The sequence below is a fragment of the Marmota flaviventris genome, chromosome 1, assembly GCF_047511675.1.
Source record: "Marmota flaviventris isolate mMarFla1 chromosome 1, mMarFla1.hap1, whole genome shotgun sequence".
Classification (NCBI taxonomy): Eukaryota; Metazoa; Chordata; class Mammalia; order Rodentia; family Sciuridae; genus Marmota; species Marmota flaviventris.
Window position 1 is genome coordinate 139891112 of NC_092498.1, and position 19543 is coordinate 139910654.

Below are 19543 nucleotides of genomic sequence, written 5' to 3' on the forward strand. Positions count from 1 at the left end.
AACTTTCCAGGCACTCCTCCAAGTTCCCCTTCCTTATTGCCCTCCTTGGTGCGAAGTTTCCTATGCCCCTTTCGACTCAAAGTGTGGCCCATGGGCCAGTTATATCAGCATCACCAGGGAGTTTGTTAGAAATCAGAATTGCAGAGGGAAGCCCAGGAATCAGTGTGAACAGCTCACCAGATGATTTTTATGAACATTTAAATTTGAAAAACAGGGTCCCAGGGGAGTCCTAGGGGATGGTGGTTTCACTCCCTAGGGGAAGCCTGGATCCCTAAATGACTGCATGGAGCAGGCGGAGCATCCTAGCTGACCTGCACTAGACTATGGTGACAAGGCAGTAAAGCACTGGCCTCTGCCATTGAGACTCTGATGTTCTTTGGCAACAGTATGTGGTTTACCCTAATTAATACCGAAGGGAAACAATTAATACAGGGAGTATTAACTGTATTAATTAACAACTAATACAGTGAGGCCAGTTGGGTGGGGTTTAAGCTCTTTAAAAGAGGAAATGTGGGTAAGAACAACAAGAGTTATAGATACAGAGATCTATTACACATCCTTTTCAGCACGTTTGTAATATTTTATAACTTAAAAATATTACAAAGTAATCTAGAAATGAAAAATCTCAGATTTATACAGGTGACCGACCAGGGACAAATGGAACAAGGAGGGTGTTATGGTTTGGATGTGAGGTGTCCCCCAGAAGGTCACATGTAAGACCATGCAGGAAGGTTCAGGGGAGAAATAACTGGGTTGTAAGACTCTAGACCCAATCAGCCTTTCCTCAGGGATTAAGTGAGTGTCACTGAAGAGGTGGGTGTGGCTGGAGGAGGCGGGGATTGGGGCGTGGCTTTGGGGGTCTATATTTGTACCTGGCCAGTGGAGACCTCTCTCTGCTTCCTGATCACCACGGTGGGAGCCCTGTCCTCTGCCACAAGCTCCGCCATGATGCTCAGCTTCAGCTCTAGGCTGGAGAAATGGAGCCGGCCTTCTCTGGACTGAGACCTCTGAAACCGTGAGCCTCCAATAAGCTCTTCCTCCTCTGTAGTTGTTCTGGTGAGACCCTTTAGTCATAGCAGTGAAAAAGCCGACTAAAAGCTGGGGAATGAGGATAAAGCACTACCCAAGAGACAGGTGGTGACAGCGCACCCCAGGGCGTCACTGTCTCCACTGGGGCACATACGGCCAGATGACTCCTCTGCTGCTGTGGGTGTCGCTGGCAAGAGATGGACAAGTTCCTTCTCTGATACCTAGGGTGGCATAATCACCTGTTATCAGTTTTTTTGCGACTGCTGTTAACAAATCACCACAAACTGTGTGACAACACAAGAGACATTCACTCTCTCAGCTGGGAGGCCAGAATTCTGAGATCAGTTTCAAAATCAAGGTGTTGAAGGGCTGGGGTTGTGGCTCAGTGGTAGAATGCTCGCCTTGCACACGTGGGGTCCTGGGTTCGATCCTCAGCACCACATAAAAATAAACGAAATAGAGGCATTATGTTCAACTACAACTAAAAAATAAATAAATATATAAAAAAAAAAATCAAGGTGTTGACTGGGCCATGCTCCCTCTGGAGACTCAGCCTCTTCCAGCTCCCTCCAGGCAGCCCCCAGCATCCTCTGGTTTGTGGCCACACCATATGATCTCCCTCTTCACACTAACTTCAAAGTCAGCAAACTTTTCCTTAAAGGACCAGACGAAAAATATTTTGGATTTCTTTCAATTTTTCTATCTCTGTCACCTCTCCTCAACTCTGCCATGGTAGCTCAACAGCAGCCACAGACAATACATTAGTGAATGGGCGCTGAGTGTGTCCCAATAAAACTTTATTTACAAAAACAAGTAGTGGGCCACAGAGTGTAGTTTGCAGATCCCTGAACTAGATTCTGGAGCACAGTGTGTCCCATCCCCCTCGGGAAAAGGGTTCACTGGTCGAGAAGCTGGGAAAATGTCAGGGAGAACCAAGGGCATGATGGATTGCAGGACTTCTTGAAGTCTTCCCTATGATAATGTGAGAGGGGGGATGAGGTACAGAGCGTCTCTCCGTTATGTGACCACAGAACACTTTCTTATAAAATGGCTTGGAACATCTCCTGACAGCCCCAGAATTACAGATCAGTGAATTTTCTTTCGTTCCACCCTGATTCTGGTTAGATTAGGACTTTCTTGCTTGATTTAGTCTGCACACAGATGACTAGTGCTTCCGACTTCCCTAGAACAACCATAATCACCTAACCCTCTAGCACTTGACCCGAAGTAGTTAATCCCCATAACGGTGTGCAGAGGTCAGTCCTGCTAGGCCCACTCTAAACATGGGAACACTGAGGCTCAGTGGGGTTAATCACGATCCCAGAGGCAGAACGGGGTGGATGAAGAATTTGAACCTAAGTTTAATTTCAGAATGTGTGTCCTTTCTGGGACCCCACCACGCCACCAGAAGCAATCTCTTATCTCTCTCTCCTGCTTACACACTCTAGATTCTTGGCAATGACAGAGAGGAAGTTTTATAAAAGCGTAACGCCCACCAAACATCAGGTAATGTCAGTATTGCTAACAATGGTGTCCCTGTCTCTGACTTTCTATTCTGTTTGGCTGAAATCCAATCACAAGAGGATCAATACCTCCAAGAACAGCTGCACACAGACAGAGTACCCTCGGGCTCGGCCCCTGGCTGGCTGCTTACAAGCCGGGTGCCTTTCCTCAGGATGCTCAGTTTCCTCATCTGTACAACAGGACTGATAACACTACCTCCTCAGAGTGCCGCTGTGAAGATCAATGACATATGCAACTGGCATATTTCAGATGGTAGGTAAATACACAAATAGGAAGAAAAGCCATGTGACATTAGCTGCTCTTTGGGGTTTGAATCCTACTTTGCCATCTGCAGGCCTGGGGACCCCTGACAATCTAGTTGGCCTCCCTGAGCCTCAGTGTTATCTGTCCCATGGACTGAAGTAAACTTGGCCAGCTCCTGAGAGTCACTGTAAGGACTTTTTAAAGGGGTGGGCTATCTCAGTGGATAAAACAGACCTATAAATGCCCCTGGGACTTATGGTCCAGTGGGGGAGAATCTGACCACATAATTACAGAGCAGCATGGTAAGTGCTGGGATAGAGGAGGAGCTCATAGGAACTTACACGAATGGGACCCACATTATCTTAAAGGGATCCAGGGGGAAGTGACATCCAAGCTGAGTCCTGGAGAGACACAGTCAATGGGTCAAAGAGGGCTACGAAATCCAAAACCATACAAGTGTCCACAAAGGAATCCTCACCTGGGTGTAGAGGCACACACCTGTAAACCCAGCTACTCAGGAGCTGAGGCAGGAGGATTGCAAGTTCGAGGCCAGCCTGGGCAACTTAGCAAGACCTTGTCTCAAAGTGGAATGAAAAGGGCTGGGGATGCAACCCAGTGATAGAGCACTTGCCTAGCACTTGAGGTCTTGGGTTCAATCTCTAGGACTGAAGAAAAAATCCATAATAAGGCCAAACGGCTTCCAGGACCTACAAACCCAGCTGTTTTAAAAAGGGCTGTTATGTACTGTAAACCAGGAGCACTGATGGCGACCTCACCATACTGTCTGAGGTTGTGTGATGGGCACCTCCGAACCCCCCATCTTAATGCCCAGGACTGTGACCAGAAGGAAAAAACCCACCTGGATGATGTTACAGGCCATATGACAAAAGGGACTTTACAGATGGCAATAAGGTTACTCGTCAGTTGAGTCTGAGCTCATGAAAAGGGAGGTCGTCTAGGTGGGTCTAATCCAATCACTTGAGCCCTTTAAAAGCACAGTTTTCTCTGACTGGTGGCAGAAGGGGAAACCAGGGAGACGACAGGCAGGATTTGATGTGCTACTTCTGGCTTGAAGGTAGGACCGTCATGTGTCAAGATCAGAGAGAAGCTTCCAGGAGCTGTGGATGACCCCGGGAATCACATCAAATTCTGCCAACCACCTGAACAGCCTGGGAGTGGATTGAGTCTGGAACCTCCGGATATGAGCACTCCCTGGGGAGGCTTTGACTTGGCTCTTCAGAGACCTTTGACCTCCTGTCAAGTTAAGTTAGAGGTCACTGAAAAGTTAATACAGGAGGTGTGTGTGTGTGTGTGTGTGTGTGTGTGATTACTATTATCCCAAATTATAGGTGAGAAAATCAAAGCAAAAAGAGGAGAGATGATCTTGCTAAGGTCCCACAGCTGGTGAATGGAAAAGGGATCCCCAGACAGGATCTGGACCCAAGCAGCCAGTTCCAGGGCCCAGGCTTTTCACCATTACACCAGGTTAGGGGAACAATCTCCAGGACAGGGGAAATGGGTCACTGAAGCCAGCAAAATGGGGCTGTGTGTGGACAACTCCTATTTGAAGACTGTGAGCTGAGCAGGAAGCACACACGTGTGTACATAGGTAGGTGTGACACAGCTAGGAAAGATTCAGGGGTAGCGTTTTACCCTCTAGATGGGGAAGTGGGCCTCTGGGGGCAGGAAAGAAGACTTCTGACTGTATACCATGTCCTGTTTTCCATGTTTTGAACTTTGAACCCTAGGATTATGTTTCCTATTAACAAAATAAATAATGATGAATAATTTGACAGTGGTAAAAAGACATCTGAACCAATACAGAATGCTTTCAAAAAAGCAAAGAACTATAGGTGAACTGGTCTGGGGGTGTATTAGCCTGTTAGGTGTCCTAAGGAGGCCTGGGTGGCTTTCACAACATAACTAAGCGCCAGAGGCCGGAAGCCCAAGGTCAAGGTCCTTCGAGGCCTCTCCCCCTGGCTGGAGGATGACTGCCTTTTCACGGTGTCTTCATATCATCTTCATCAACGCAAGTCTGTGTCCAAATGTCCTCTTGGCATAAGAGGAATATTCGATGAGGGCCCACCCTAGTAACTGCCTTTTCACATAATTACCTGCTTAATGTCCCTATTTCTAAATATAGCCATAATTAGCCAGACAAATTTTTGGCCCAGACCTGTAATCCCTGTGAGTTGGGAGGCTAAGGCTAGAGGATCACTAGTTTGAGGCCAGCCTCAGCTACTTAGTGATACCCTGTCTCAAAATTAATTAATTAAAAAAAAGGAGCTGGGGATGTAGCTCAGTGGTAAAGCATCTCTGGGTTCAAACCCCATTAACAACAACAGAAATCAGGCACTTTGGGTCCAGACTATAACATAAATTTTGAGGGACACAATTCAGCTCCAATTAGGGGAGCTGTCCCAGGGTCCTCAGCAACCTTTGACCCAGTTTCTCCACTTCAACACTACGGACATTTGGGGCCACATCATTCTCAATCACGCAACCATCCTGTGCACGGTAGGACACGTAGTGACGTCCCTGACCTTTATCCAATAAATACCGGAGGCACTTCCCCACCAATTGTGACACCAAAAACACATCTCCAGAAATTGCATTCACCTCCCAGCAGGGTGGGGGAGACAGGAAATAAATAAAGACAGAACAATCGGAGACCCATCAGGGACTGGCACACACAAGGAAGGACAAGAAGTGACAGTGAATAATGCAGGGTAGGAAAGCCACTTTCAACAGGAGGGACCCTCAGAGGAGATGACATTGGAGTCAGGCTCTGAATGATGTGACAGAGACAGCCCAGCGAACAGCAAGAGGAAGACTGCCCAGGCAGAGGCCACGGAAGTGCCGAGGCCTGAGAAGGAAGATGCTGGGGGCAGGGGTAGGGGACGTCCCCAGGTCACCAGGGTTGCAGGTCCAGCATGAACAAGGTGCAGAGGGAGGCGTGGGGCAGGAAGCAGATCCAACAGGCCCAAGATGTACGAGTTACAGAAAAGTCATTTCAATCTGAAATGACAAGTGGCAGCTCAAGGCACCCGGCCAGCCAGGGTAGGGTTGAGACCGAGGATGAAGATCAGCGGCCGCCATCGCTAACCCATCTTGGCCTTCCAAAGAGCCTGGCTCTCCTAGGAGGCCCAGGTGGGAGGCTCCCACAGCCCCCTTCGTGCTGGGAGGCATGTGGGAATTGGCGTCTTTGGCAGAGGGAGGATTAAGCAAAGGAGGAAAATGAAGAGATTCCCAGAGTCCCCAAGCAAGGTGGCTCGGCCAGCCTCACACGCCAGGGCCATCCAGCAGACCCCAATACCAAACCCTTCCACGGTCATAATTATAATATTAAAAACCAGCCCACCCTCTCAGCGGACAGCACAGAGGCCCGGGAAGCGCAGCTGTGCTGTGAACTATTAGGGGGTCCCTGACAGATGTGTCTCCCCGCAGCCCCGGCCCAGCTGCAGATGAAGACCTGTCCCTTTCTTCCTCCTAGACAAGGATTGATGAGGACTCTCCAGAGCACTCAGACAGGCGAGGAAAGGCTGCGGACCTTCTCCCAGCCTGCAATTTATCTTGGGGGGTCTATTCACATCGTTTCTTCCAGGCTGGACCGTGCTCTGACCCAGCACATTAATCTCTCTGAATAAAGTAATAATAATCAAAATCATGGAGCTGGACGGTTGCCAGGGAGGCATTAATAACTGTCACCCACACCTCGGCAGTGCAGGGAAGGGGTGTTGGGGCCCATCCCCGCCCCCTTGATGTAGCACTATTGGAAAGGGAAAAAAGTAGGGTGGCTCTGGCCTGGATTTGGGGGAGTTTATACAGATGGTGTGTGGGGATGCATCTGAGAAGCTCCCCAAACAAATCTGGGAAACACACATGGGAAGAAGTAGGGTCGAATAACAGAGCAGGTATTCTGGAATTGGACTGCCTGAGTTCAAACCCCAGCTTAGCCATTGACAAGCTGTGTGACCTTAGGTTACTTCCTTAACCTCTCACTGCTTGGTTCTCTCCTGGTGAGAAGGTAAAAGCATTTCAGCTTCTGTGGGCAACAGTTCAGTCATTTTTCTAAGAGTTAAGTAGAACTACCACACGACCTGCAAAGTCCACCCTTAGGTGTCTTCCCAGAAAAACCGTGTTTCCAATACATGCTTGGACGAGAAGCCCTACTGGCCACACCGTTCACAGTAGCTCAAGAGTGGCAACAGCCCCAACGTCAATGAGGGTGAAATGGCTACATAAATGGTCTCTGCCGACAGGGAACACGATTCAACCACAGCAGGAATGAAGTGCTGATCCCGCCACAGCCTGGACGGGCCTGAGACATGACTCAGTGAAGGTCTCACTGGTATTTCCACATCTAGGGAATATCTAGAACGGGCAAGTCCATCAAGACTGAAGGGGTGGCCTGGGGCTCGTGGGAGGGGTCGTGGAGTGTGAGTTTGAGGGCTCCTTTGGGGTGATGACAATAACCTGAAACCAGATAGGGGTGTTGGCTGCAAAACACTGTCACCACATTAAGTGCCACCAACAGTATTCTTTGAATGGCTAATTTTACATTGTGTGAGTTTTTCCTTAATTAAAACAAAAACAACAACGGCCCGTGCCTCACAAGCCTGATGGGAGAAGGAAGCAAGCCAGGGGGAGCTGGGCCCCCTCGAGGCTGACCCCACGCTGGCCGCTCCTGTGGCTGCTGCACGGTCTCCCTGGGGTTGATGACCTTTGCCAAGTTACTTAACTCGGTTTTCTCTCTGGAAAGAGATATTGGCAGCATCTACTCTCTGCAGATTGATCGGATTAAACGAGGCCATGGCTCAGGAGGTTCTGAATGAAGATGGGGATTTTGGCCACCTGGTTCCCTAGAGAACCACCCATGGCTTCATCCGAGCCCAGCCCACACCCGGCGAGCCACAAATATTTCTAGAACAAATGGCATTGCCGTCTGACTTCTGATGGTTGCTTCGCAATAGTTAGCTATGGTAATCACCATAGCTAACTATTGCAAAGTTTGGCTATCAGATTTCTTTGAGAGGCCCTTCATGGCCTTTTCTAGAAAAGAGGGGTGTGTAGTGCTCTGCTGGTAGATTTCTGAGTTCATGACAGACTTGTTTGGAAACCTACCGAAGAGGCTTGAGCTGAGCTGGAAATGGAATCCAAACTCTCACTGGGTAGCTGGCCAGCCTAGTCTCCATCCACCTACCCATCCATCCATCCATCCAACCATCCATCCACCCACCCAACCAACCATCTGTTCATCCATCTATCCTTCCATCCAACCATCCATCCACCCACCCATCCACCCCCCACCCAACCAACCATCTGTCTATCTCGCATGTCCGTCCATCCATCCATCCATCCATCCATCATCCATCCACCCACCCAACCAACCATCTATCCACCCATCCACCCCCTATCCAACCATCCATCCATCCATCCATCCAACCATCCATCCATCCATCCATCCATCCATCCATCCATTAATGCATTCTCCTATCCATCTACCCATGTTTCCCCCATCCACCCATCCATCTATCCATTCATCCACCCACTCCATAATCCCCTGTCTACCCTCTCTCCCTACCCCATCCAGTTGTCCTCACACCCATCCACCCGTGGATCAATCTGCACATGTACCTACCTGCCATCCTGCCACAGCACATCCATCTCCCTCCGTATCCACACACCCACCCCTCTACCCACTCTCTCTCATGCACACACACACACACACACACACAGAGCAAGTGCTTCTGAATGCATCGAAGATTCTGGTGATCCCTCCACCAATCACCTAGATTCATTTGCTTCCAGGAATGGAGGGTCTGCATTGTGGGGGAGTGGGGAGAAGTGACAGGAAGGATGACCGAATTAATTGTTTCTAAGAAGATGGCTCTGGCTGCAGGAAGCGAAGGGAGAGTGGGATGGACACACCAAGGGAAGGGTGAGGTCTCACGGCAGTGAGGACGCTGTGGCGGTGGTGGAGATGTGGGGGGAGGCTGGATTCAGAGCCTCGGGGGAGGCAGGGCAGACGGAGCCCACTTGCAGACTGGGAGCAGCAGAAAGAGAGGAGAAGGCTGCTTCCAGGCTGCTGGCTGCAGGAGCGGCCACAGGGCAGCACACGCAGAGATGGGGACACGAGAGAGCCCAGGCTCCAGGGAGAGCCACCTTTGGAAAGACCTCATGTATGGTACCTGGTCCTCCTGCTGAGCGCTTCCCTCAGGAGGCCAGTCTAGACCACCCACCGGGCCTTCCCTGGTGACAGCTGATTGGATGGGGGGTGAGCATGTGACCAGTGGAGCCCCTTCCTGGCCAGTCACTCGGCTGTAAACCAGTTGGTACAACAGAGGACTCGGGCTGGCCAGGGCCCTCCCCTAGGCACCTGAGGGTGGACCCAGAGATGGCATGAGCTGCGGTCAGAGCTGGGAGGCCGCCAGGAGGCCTTGTTCCTCCGGCTTTGCACTCTCGGGTCTAAGTCTACTTATGACGTGGCTTTGTGACAGCCCCTGTTCCGGCTGCAGCAGAGGGATTCAAGCTCAGGCAGAGGGGGGTGGCTGCCTGATGGCATGGATGGTCTTCGTGTCTGTCTGGGTGGCCTTGGGCAAGCGTAGTTCAATTCCTACAGGTGTGAAAACGGGGTGGGCTGGCCTTGATCCCCAGGGCAACGGTAATCAGAGTACTCAGGACAGTGACTAGCGCCCGGGACACACCCTGCAAGGGCTTGCTATTGCAGCTGCTCCTGCTCCTCACTAGAATGGGCTGACAAATGACTTTCTGTGACAGTCTGTTCTCAGGCACCGACTACCGTGGGCTCCAGCACGGGCTCTGTCTCTCCTGCCCCGGCCCCACCCTGCTGGCTGCCCAGAGCCAGGAGCTCCCAGCAGGTGCCCAGGTAGGTGGGGGCAGGGAGGCCCTGCCTGGGTGGTATCAGCCCCAGCCCCGCCCCCACCAGGGCTGCGAGGCCAGGGCTTGGTGTGGCTAGTGGCCAGGCAGGGGTCTTAGTGCTCTAGAGGATGACAAGCCCCATGCCTGCAGGTGGCCGAGGCTAGTGTCCCCTGGCAGGAGATGGCCCACTCTGTCTATGCAGGTGATGGCTACAGGCCATTCCTGGTCCAGGCACAGGGTCCCCAGAGAGCTCACAGTGTAGCTCTCACCCTCACTGTCCTACATGGTGCGAGGTCCAGGCAGGTGCACGGAGGAGGAGGCCCACCGGAAGCTTCTCCCTGGGGTTTCCAGGCCTAATGACACCAATGTCAGGCACATGAGTCTGTGGGAACAGTCACCCGGCCGGGGTTCTCAGAGATGAGACAGCTGCAAGAGGCCCCCATGTTACAGTTTGGATAGGAGGTGTCCCCAAGCTCAGGTGTAAACGCAGGGATGTTCTGAACGAAATGACTAGGTTATGGGGCTGCGAGTTAATCAGGGGACTTGGCCATTTGATGGGTCAATAACTGAGAGCACTATCATGCTGGGCGGCAGCTGCAGGCAGGCAGGCAGGGTGGTGGCTGAAGGAAGTCGGTGCCTGGGGGTGTGCCCTCGGGGATTAGAGATCTTTCTTTCTTTTTTTTTTTTGTATCAGGGATTGAACTCAGGGCACTTAACCACTGACCCCCATCCCCATCCCTTTTTATTTTGAGACAGGGTCCTGCTAACTTTTCTTAGGACCTTGCTAAATTATTGAGGCTAGCCTTGAACTTATGATCTTCCCCATCCTCCCGATCCCCTGCCCCCAACAGCCTCCAGAGTCACTAGAACTACAGGCTGGACCACCACGCCCTGTGGGATTATACTCCTGCCCCTGGCTCCTTGTGGGAACTTTCTCTACTCTCCTGCTGCAAGGAGGTGAGCAGCTCCCCCCCCACACTTTCCATGACTTTCTGCCCTGCCTCAGACCAGGGCAACGGAGTTGGCCCATGGTGGAATTTGCCTCGGAAACATGAGCCCTAAATAAACTCTTCCTCCTCTTAAATTGTTCTTGCCAGGCCTTTTAGTCACAGAGATGCACAGGTGACTGACACACCCTGGATTTGGTGTCAGTCGGGCCTGGGGGCAAATCGTAGATCTGCCAGGTGTCTGCAGGGATCTCTAAGCCTTGATCTCTTTGTCCACAAACGGGGAGAGTGCCCACCTTGAAAGGAAGGGGGAGACAGCAGCAGCAGGAGGAGTAATGAGCACAGCGGTGAGTAAAGATGATCATCCGCTGGGTGGGGTGGTGCATAGTAACCCAGGAGGCTGAGGCAGGAGGATTGGAAGTTTGAGGCCAGCCTCAGCATCTTAGCAAGACCTTGCTTCACACACACAAAAGGGCTGGGGATGAGGCTCAGTGGCAGAATGCCCCTGGGTTCAACCCCTGGTACCAAAACAAAAGAAAGGTCATCCTGGTGGCCGACACTCATGGAGCATCTGCCCCGGGCCAGGCCTGCTTGGATCCTCATCATCTCTTCACCTTCAAAACTGCCCAGGGGGGTCTCTGGCAGGCTGCGGAGGGGCTGGCCGCGAGGAGGGTGGGATACAAGTGCTGGTCACGAAGGTGCAGGCCAGGGGTAGGGGAGCCACCGGGTAGTCTGGTCTGGAGAGCCCTGTCCACAAAAAAACAGCTGGCCGCCATGGAGATGAAGGGGAGGAGAGAAGGTCCATGCCAGGCCTGGCAGAGAGCTGCTGCAGAAGCTGCCCGTGCCAGGAAGGGCCCCACTCTGAGGAGGGACAGGAGGAGTGACAGCACCCACTTCACGGGAGGTGGTACAGATTTGTGAGTTGCTGAGTGTCCAGTGGTTAGTGACCTGTGGACAGTGACCTGTGGTGACCCGGAAGGGAGGAAGCCAGGTGTGGTGGACGGAAGAGTAGCCCCCACCACAGGGTCCCCATCCCAGTCCCCACAACCTGCAAAGACACCAGCTGACAAGGCCAAGGGGACTTTGCCTTGAGATGGGCCCAGTGTGATCCCAGGGTCCTTGTAAGAGGAAGGCCGGGAGGCCAGAGTCAGAGAGGGAGAGGTGACCAGGGAAGGGAGGACAGAGAAGATGCGAGAAGGACCCCACCTGCCATCCTGACCCCACGGGAAAGGAAAGAGCCCAGGCACCACCTGCCACCCTGACTGGAGCCTGGTGAAACCCAGGTCAGGTTCTGACCTGGAGAGGAATGGAAAAGTCAATTCACTTTAATTTGCTTTAAGCCACCAAATTTGTAAGAGTTTGTCACAGCAGCTCTTGTTGGGCCTACCACTGGCTGAAGCCACCTGGAGGACACTGGGCACAGGAGCCCAGTGTTAAAATACACACAGGACACCGGTGGTCTCAGTGATTCAGGAGGCTGAGGCAGGAGGACTGCAAGCGTGAGGCCAGCCTCAGCAACTTAGGGAGGCCCTAAGCAACTTAGTGAGACCCTGACTCAAAAGAAAAAGGGCTGAGGATGTGGGTCAGTGGTAAAGCACCCCTGGGTTCAATCCCCAGGACTTTATCACACACACACAAAATACACACAGGTCTGGGCAGAGAGCAGGGTGAAGAAGACAGACATGTTAACTGCAAGACATCAGCTGTAAAATTATTATCCCCATATTATAGATGAGGCGACTGAGGCACAGAGAGGTTAAGAAACTCATCCAAGGCCACACAGCTAGTCAGTGAGAGCTGACAGTCAAAAAGGATAAATGATATCAGCACAGGCCGAGCACCCCTGACCCAACAATCTGAAATCTGGAAAAAGTTCCAAATGCAAAACATTTTGAGCTCAGGTATAATGACACAAGTGGAGAATCCCACCCCTGACCTTGTGTGATGATCCTGGTCAAAACACAGGTGCCCTAAAAATATTATTCAAGTTACCTTCAGGTCTTTGTGTCAGGAATATAGGAAAAAAAAATGCATCCCGTGTTCAGACGTGGGCATAATCCCTGAGATGTCTCATTATGTATACATAAATATTCCCAAACCTGGAGAGCCCTGGTCCCAGTACAACCTGTCCTGTGAATTGAGCAATTTACTCTCCCCTGGACTTGAGGCAAAGCACTTGGTGTGTCCCATACCAATCGTTCTTATGAAATGAGTACCTTAAAGGAAGACGGATGAGGAGACTAGGACTCAGAGAGGTTGTTACCTGCCCAAGTCACACAGCTAGGGAGGAGTCGAGGTGGCCCAGAGTGTGGATGTGTCTGAGGTCAAATTCCACCAGAGTGAACCTGGGCCGTGCTGCTTCCTGGAGTCAAGGGCACGGGGCCTGCGGCCACTGGCAGGAGCTCAACAGCAAATGGTAGTGGTCATGAGGGTCTTGGGGAAGTAAGGGGGCACCTCAGGGTTTCTTCAGGCCGCTGTGTGTCTCCTGACTTTCCTTCCCGTGGGTCTTTTGATCTTTAAGTGTCTTTAACTACCCGTCACTGGCTTTGGCCCCCGAGTTGTGGCTTCATCTCAGAAAACCTCAGTGGCTTGGGGTTTGGCTCACCTAGATCAATACCCAGCGGGGAGCGGAGACACCGGCTCCAAGTTGACCCCGGCTAATGGGCTGGGTCCGTTGTCACTCAGACGGATGGTCAAGTCTGACCTGCTCTCTGCCAAGCAATGTCTGGGACAAATTCTGAGCTTTCTGAACTGGAAAGATGGCTGTTTTTTTATGGAAAGGGAAGCCAGGCACTGGAGAGATGCTTTAGTCTGCCTGCCTCTGTCCAGGGTCCCTTTGGGTCATCTTAGAGTCACTGGGAATCACGATATCCCACGGTGGCATTTTGCCTTCTCAGTCCTCAGAACTTCAATGGCTGTTTGCCAAGACCTCTCTGCCCAGTGTCCGCCTGCAGCCCAGGCCCACGGCAAAGCCTCGCGGCTGCCTCCACCCCTCCTGTGTCCATGGCAGACATCACCAATCGAGCACAGAGCCCTTCCTTTTGAGCCTCAGCCCCCTTTACAAAATGAGCCCCTGGAAGACAGAGAGTCAAAGCCCACCAGGCCACCCTTCCCTGGGACGAGCAGGACACAGGACACAGGACCCAGATCACAGCAACATCCCCCCACCCCACGATGAATTTAGCATCAGAGAAGCTTCAACTAGAGTGAGTAGGAAACGTCTTCACAGAGTACGTAAGAAGGCACTGGCCAAAGCCACGCTCAGCTTCCATATGGCCCCGGCCGGTGACAGAGCTGCCAGCTCAGGCTCTGTGCACTTGACAAGCCGACCTCAGCTCTGCTCTTGGCCGATTCTTTCCTCCTCTAAAAGGTGCCCAGGATCCCCTGCGTGATCCGTGTGGCTGGGGGCGGCTGTGGCCGCAGCCAGGACCTACCTTGGACTTGACCGCCAGGATGATCTTGGGCAGGGCCACGATGAGGCACTTGAGGGCGATGGTGATGTACTTCAGCACAAAGTCTGCGATCCCCACGATCCACAGCAGGTCGAAGAAGTCCAGCGTCTCCAGGTTGGGCTTCAGGAAGATGAGGCTGGGGAGAATTCACAGAGCCAAGATGTTTACCCAGAGCCCGGCCCTTGGTAGTTCTGCCTGCTCACCCGGGAGCCTTGGAAATATTACCCACAGAAACAGCACTGACCTCTGTGTCCCATTCCTGAGTCTGCTACAAACCTGCTGTGTGACCTCAGGTGGGTCTCTTAACTTCTCTGAGCCTCAGTTCCCTTGAGGGTTATAGGGAGAGATGGGCTTGGAACATCGTTAAGGTCCCCTCCAGTTTTATGGATCCACAAGAATCTTGACAAAAGTGGGCAAAGGAAGGAAGAAGGGGAGAAGTCATGCCAACGGTGCAGAGGACGCAGGGTGACTGCAGGCTGGGTACTGGGCTACACCCTACACTCAGTGTATCTCATTAAATCTCCCTCTCCAGCAGGCACAGCTAACCTCTATAAAAAGGACTGAAGCTTGGAGCCACAAGTCTCCCAAGGTCACATTATAATAACATAAGGATGTTAGTATCCAACAGACTTGAGTTTGAACTCTGGCTTCTCCATTTGCTGGAACCTGGGTAAGTACAGTTTTCTCTGCAAACCTGAGTGTGCACATCAGTACAATGGGAATCACACCCTCCCTGACGGTGTTCCTGACAGGCCTTGGGGATCACAGACACACTGCAGACCCTGCCAGGCTGCGGTGGCAATGGTAACAGCAATTCCAGGAGGCAGGTGTGTTTATCCAACCCTCTTTGCAGACGAGAAAACTGAGGCACAGAATGGCAAATCAGCACAAAGTGGTACAGGTACTAAGGGACGGAGGCAGATGAGGTGCAGGCTTCCCGGGTTAACGCTCTCCTAATCCTTAGTACGCACAGGGTAAACCCATTTTATCTACCCACGGCCAGCCAAGTTAGACCTCATGCTCCATGTTTGTTCTCAACTCTTGGGAGACAAACAACAAGCAGGGTTCAAGTTGGCAGCTGTCCACGGACCACACTCTGAGTAGCACTGCTCTCATCACCCCTGAGGATGAAAGTGTTATTCATAATTATGCGAACAGTAGTAGTAAAACATCTTGGCTTCTCACTTCCTGCCGTGCCTGCTCTATGGACTTCCTGTGTCTCAGCTCATTTCGTCTTCCCAAGACTCTGTGAAGTAGGAACTAAGAAGCTCCCATCCTGAGCGGAGGGCACTGGGCATGAGTCACCTGCTCATGGGGGCTCAGCGCATGGCCCTGGGCTTGGAATCTGCATCTCTCCTTCCTTCCCACTGGATCAGAGGCTCTGAGCCAAGGCCGGGATGGGTCCTGTCGGTCTCCCAAACGCTTCGGAAATACCTTGCTGGCCCGGCAGACAAGGGCGGGGACGAACCTCTTAAGCATCCTAGGAACAGATCCACCTGGTTTTCCTGCTCTCTTTAAGAGTAGGGAAAATCCAAGAGGACCCTCTATGGTGGCAACCGCTCCCCACATCTGTGTGTTGTCCATATCCCAGTCTGTCTCCCTGGGACCCCTCGTCTCCAAGTTCAAGTGGACACCCACGTCGTAACACAGGAAGACGACTGGGGCCTGCGCTCCCCTCTCTGGCTCCACTTGGCTCCTTCCTGGGGATCCCAAACTGACTGGCTGATTGCTGCACTCTGCAAGTCTTTTATGCGTCTCTGATTGTAATATAACAAGATTCGGTCTCAGACTTTCCATTTCATCTCAAAGACACCAGTTGACGTTTGACTCACCTGCCTGGGTTTTACCCTATCATCTTGGTGCTTTTCCTGTTTTTTTTTTTTTTTTTTGCTTTTGGTGGGGGTGGGGGAGGGGGAAGTGGCGCATTTTCCCACCGAGAGTTCACTTGTTTCTAAAATGCTCCAGGAACTTTTAACGGGCTGACAGATTGGGGGTCAGTTTGCTCATTAGACGCCATCATCCATAATTATAGTAATTAACCCTAAAATAATATGATGACTATATGTCAACTGCTTTATAGTTCACCCAGTTCTTTCATGTATTTTCCGACACCTGGCCTTGCTACGGAGCCTGCTCAGGTGGATCAGGAAGAACTAATTCAGCCCTGGTTTCTCAGGACTTGCCAAGGGGCAGAATGCAGGCAAGAGGTAGAATTAAGGTTCCCGGAGGTTGGTCATCAGAGTTCAAATCCTGGGAGGACTCAAGGTCACTGCTAAACGCTGTCTCTGGGGCTGAGGCTCCTTAGGAAGGTGCTGTGATCTGAATGTGGTTTGTGCCCCAAAGGTTCACGGTGGAGGGCTTGGTGCTCAGCGGGTGATGAGACAGGTGGTGGGGCCTTTAAAAGGCAGGACCTAGTGGGAAGCCAATATTGGTCCTTCTTCTTTTTAGCTTCTGGTCTCCAAGTTCATCTGGCCCCAGGTCCTCACCAGAGGCATGCCAACATCAGTGCCTTGCCCTTGAACTTCTAGAAATGTGAGTTAGATAAACCTCATTTCCTCAAAAAGCACCCAATCTTGGGTGTTTTCTTATAGTAACAGATAACCATTCTCATCCTTCTGGATCTAAAGCCTCGGTTTCCTCACTTGTGAAGGGAGGATATGGCGTTACCCTTCTGGGTCACTGGGAGGGCTAAATAAGATAATGGCTGTTGGCAGCACTTATGTGCACACTGTAGACAGGTGGCATCTGAAAGGACAAGGACTGAGCTCTGTTGCTTTTCTCTTAAGCCACTCTCTCTCTTGCTCTTTCTAGGCTGCCAGTTAGACTCAGCCCTGGTTTGATGGGGCCACTGAGGTCTGAGCCTGGAATATGATCATGCCCAGAAAATGGCATGAGTGGGAAATGCCTCTAAGCTTCTGGGAAACTCCACCCCCTCTACCCTCCACCAGGACTGGAGATTCTGGACCACGTGACCAAGGCAGGGGGTGAGATGTGTCTTGAGTCTTGGGATGAACTCCAAGGGCTGCTCTTATGGGGCGGCCTCAGGAAGTGTCCAAACTACTGACTCCTCAAAGTCCATTTTCAAAACGGGGGAAGTGATCTGCGAGTCTGACTTGTTTCAACCCTATGCAGAGGCCCTTCCCCCACCCTCCACGAGACAGCCTTCCCTCCGTCCCGGCAGCCCTCAGTTCCGCACAGGGCGGGAACATTCTGGTAACATACTCTTAACACTGTTTCAAACACTTTTTCTAAAATGAAGGGGAGTGTTCCATTGACAGGGTTGTTCCTTTTTTGGGGGGTTGGGTACCTGTATTTGAACTCAGGGGCACTCAGCCACTGACACATCCCCAGCCTTAGTTTGTATTTGATTTAGAGACAGGGTCTCACTGAGTTGCTTGGCACCTCGCTTTTGCTGAGGCTGGCTTTGAACTCGCAATCCTCCCGCCTCAGCCTCCCAAGCCACTGGGATGACAGGTATGCGCCACTGCACCTGGCTCAGGGTTGTTCTTTATTCTTAATTAATTCTTTGTTGTTAAAATAACTCATCTTATGAAATGATGCAGGTGGTAGATGATCTTTTTTCTCCTAATTGGTAAAACACACATCATAAAATTTGCCTCTTGACCATCGTTATGAATACAAGATGCTCACACTGTTGACAACTCACTTCCACCCAGCGCCAGAGCTCCGCATCCTGCAGAACTTGAACCCACACCCATCAGACAACAGCTCCCACTCCCCCTCCCTTGGAAACCACCCTGCGACTTTCTGCCTGTATGAATTTAACTATTGTAAATACCTTACGTCAGTAGAATCGTGCAGTGTGTTTATGTGTGTGAGAGAGAGAGAAGAGAGAGTGTGTGTGTGTGTGTGTGTGTGTGTGTGTTTGTGACCGGCTTATTCCAATTTAGGAAATATCCCCAAGGTTCATCCATGCTGTCATCTGTGTCCGAATTTCCACCCTTTTTCTTTTTTCGAGGCTGAGTAATATTCCATTACATGGACAGAGCACATTCTATCCATTCATCTGCCAGTGGACACTTGGGTTCCTTCTACCTTTTGGTTCCTATAGGATGATCATTTTGAAATGTCTTTTTAACTGCAAAAAGCAAGCTGCTGTCTACATGGTGGACTTCTGAATTTTGGCTGAGGGATGCTTCACTGGTTTGGGAAATCTCCAGGTCTGAGATTTACAAAATCTTGTGGGTGGTGTAGGTCTGTGGTTCGGCTCCCCCTCGGATCCTCCCACAAACAGTTCTCAGATTCTGCAAAGTTGCATCTGTGGCATCTGAGCACGTGACCCTCCATTCTTAGATGCAGTCACTACTGCCATCCTCAAGGAAGCCATCTGGTCCTTGGTGACCTGGCCCTTTTGGCCACAGGTGCTTGGGCAGGGCTGGACCCCTAGCCCACGAAAAGCCAGTCAGGCGCTCTCCTCTTTCTTGAATTTTAAGGGAGCCAGTGAGAGGCTTAATCATGCCAAGAGCTGACATCAAAACCAATGTCCACGATTTCTGGCTGACGGGTTCCAGGAATTTCTCTGGTTCCTGCCGTCTAGGGCCTGGTTGTTCAGCTTTCCTAGGATTGAGCGAGCCCCTCGTTGGAGCAAGGCCTGACATGACAGCATCCCAAAGGGCTGGAGTTGATAACTTTTGTCAGTTCAGGCTGAGCATCCCTGATCTCCAAACTTGAAATGGGTAATGCTCTAAAATCTGAAGCTGTTTGAGCATTGTGATTTTGGAGCGTTTTGGACTTTGGATGATTTTCAGATTGGGAATGCTCTGTGGGTAAAGTCTACACAAGTGTTCCAAAATCTGAAAAACTCCCAAGTCTGAAACACTTTTGGTCCCAAGGTTTTTGGATAAGGGATCCTCTGTATAGTCTTGAGAACTGGCACCGGAAGTAACAATAAAGGCGACTTGTGGATTTAAAGTGAAAAGGTGGTAAATGAAGGAGAAAGTGTCACGAAGTGGCAAGCTCTGCATGTCACCTCCTCTAACAGTTACACACACACACCTGCAGAGAAACATGTTAACCTGGTGGCAGTTTGGTGACAAGAATAGAGGCAATTTTGGTCTTTAAAAAATGTGTCTTCTTTCTAACATTTCACCATTTAAAATAAATTACCTTCAAAGTCAGAAAAATAAATTACTTTTAAAAGCCTGAGCTGGGTATGGTGGTGCACATCTGTAATCCCAGGTATGTGGCAGTCCAGGGCAGGAGGACCACCAGTTTGAGGCCAGCCTGGGCAACTCAGTGAGACCCTGTCTTAATAGAGCTGGGGGTGTGGCTCAGTGGTTAAGCGCCCTGGGTTCAATTCCTGGCACAAATAAATAAATAAATAAATAAATAAATAAAAAAAAGGACAGGGGTCGGGGTGCGGATCAGTGCTAGAACACTCATCTAGCATGTGCAAAGTCCTGGGTTCAACCCCTAGTCATGCAAAAAATAAAAATAAAAATAAAT

General features: G+C 51.0%; 1 protein-coding gene across 1 annotated transcript in view; it reads right to left on the reverse strand.

Annotated features, from left to right (window-relative positions):
• Rnft2 (ring finger protein, transmembrane 2) overlaps positions 1–19543 on the reverse strand; it is a 65943-nt gene that overhangs the window by 28683 nt on the left and 17717 nt on the right. The window contains exon 7 of the mRNA XM_027949178.2: positions 14060–14213. Within this exon, the coding sequence (XP_027804979.2) occupies positions 14060–14213 (154 nt within the window). The remainder of the gene's footprint in view (positions 1–14059; positions 14214–19543) is intronic.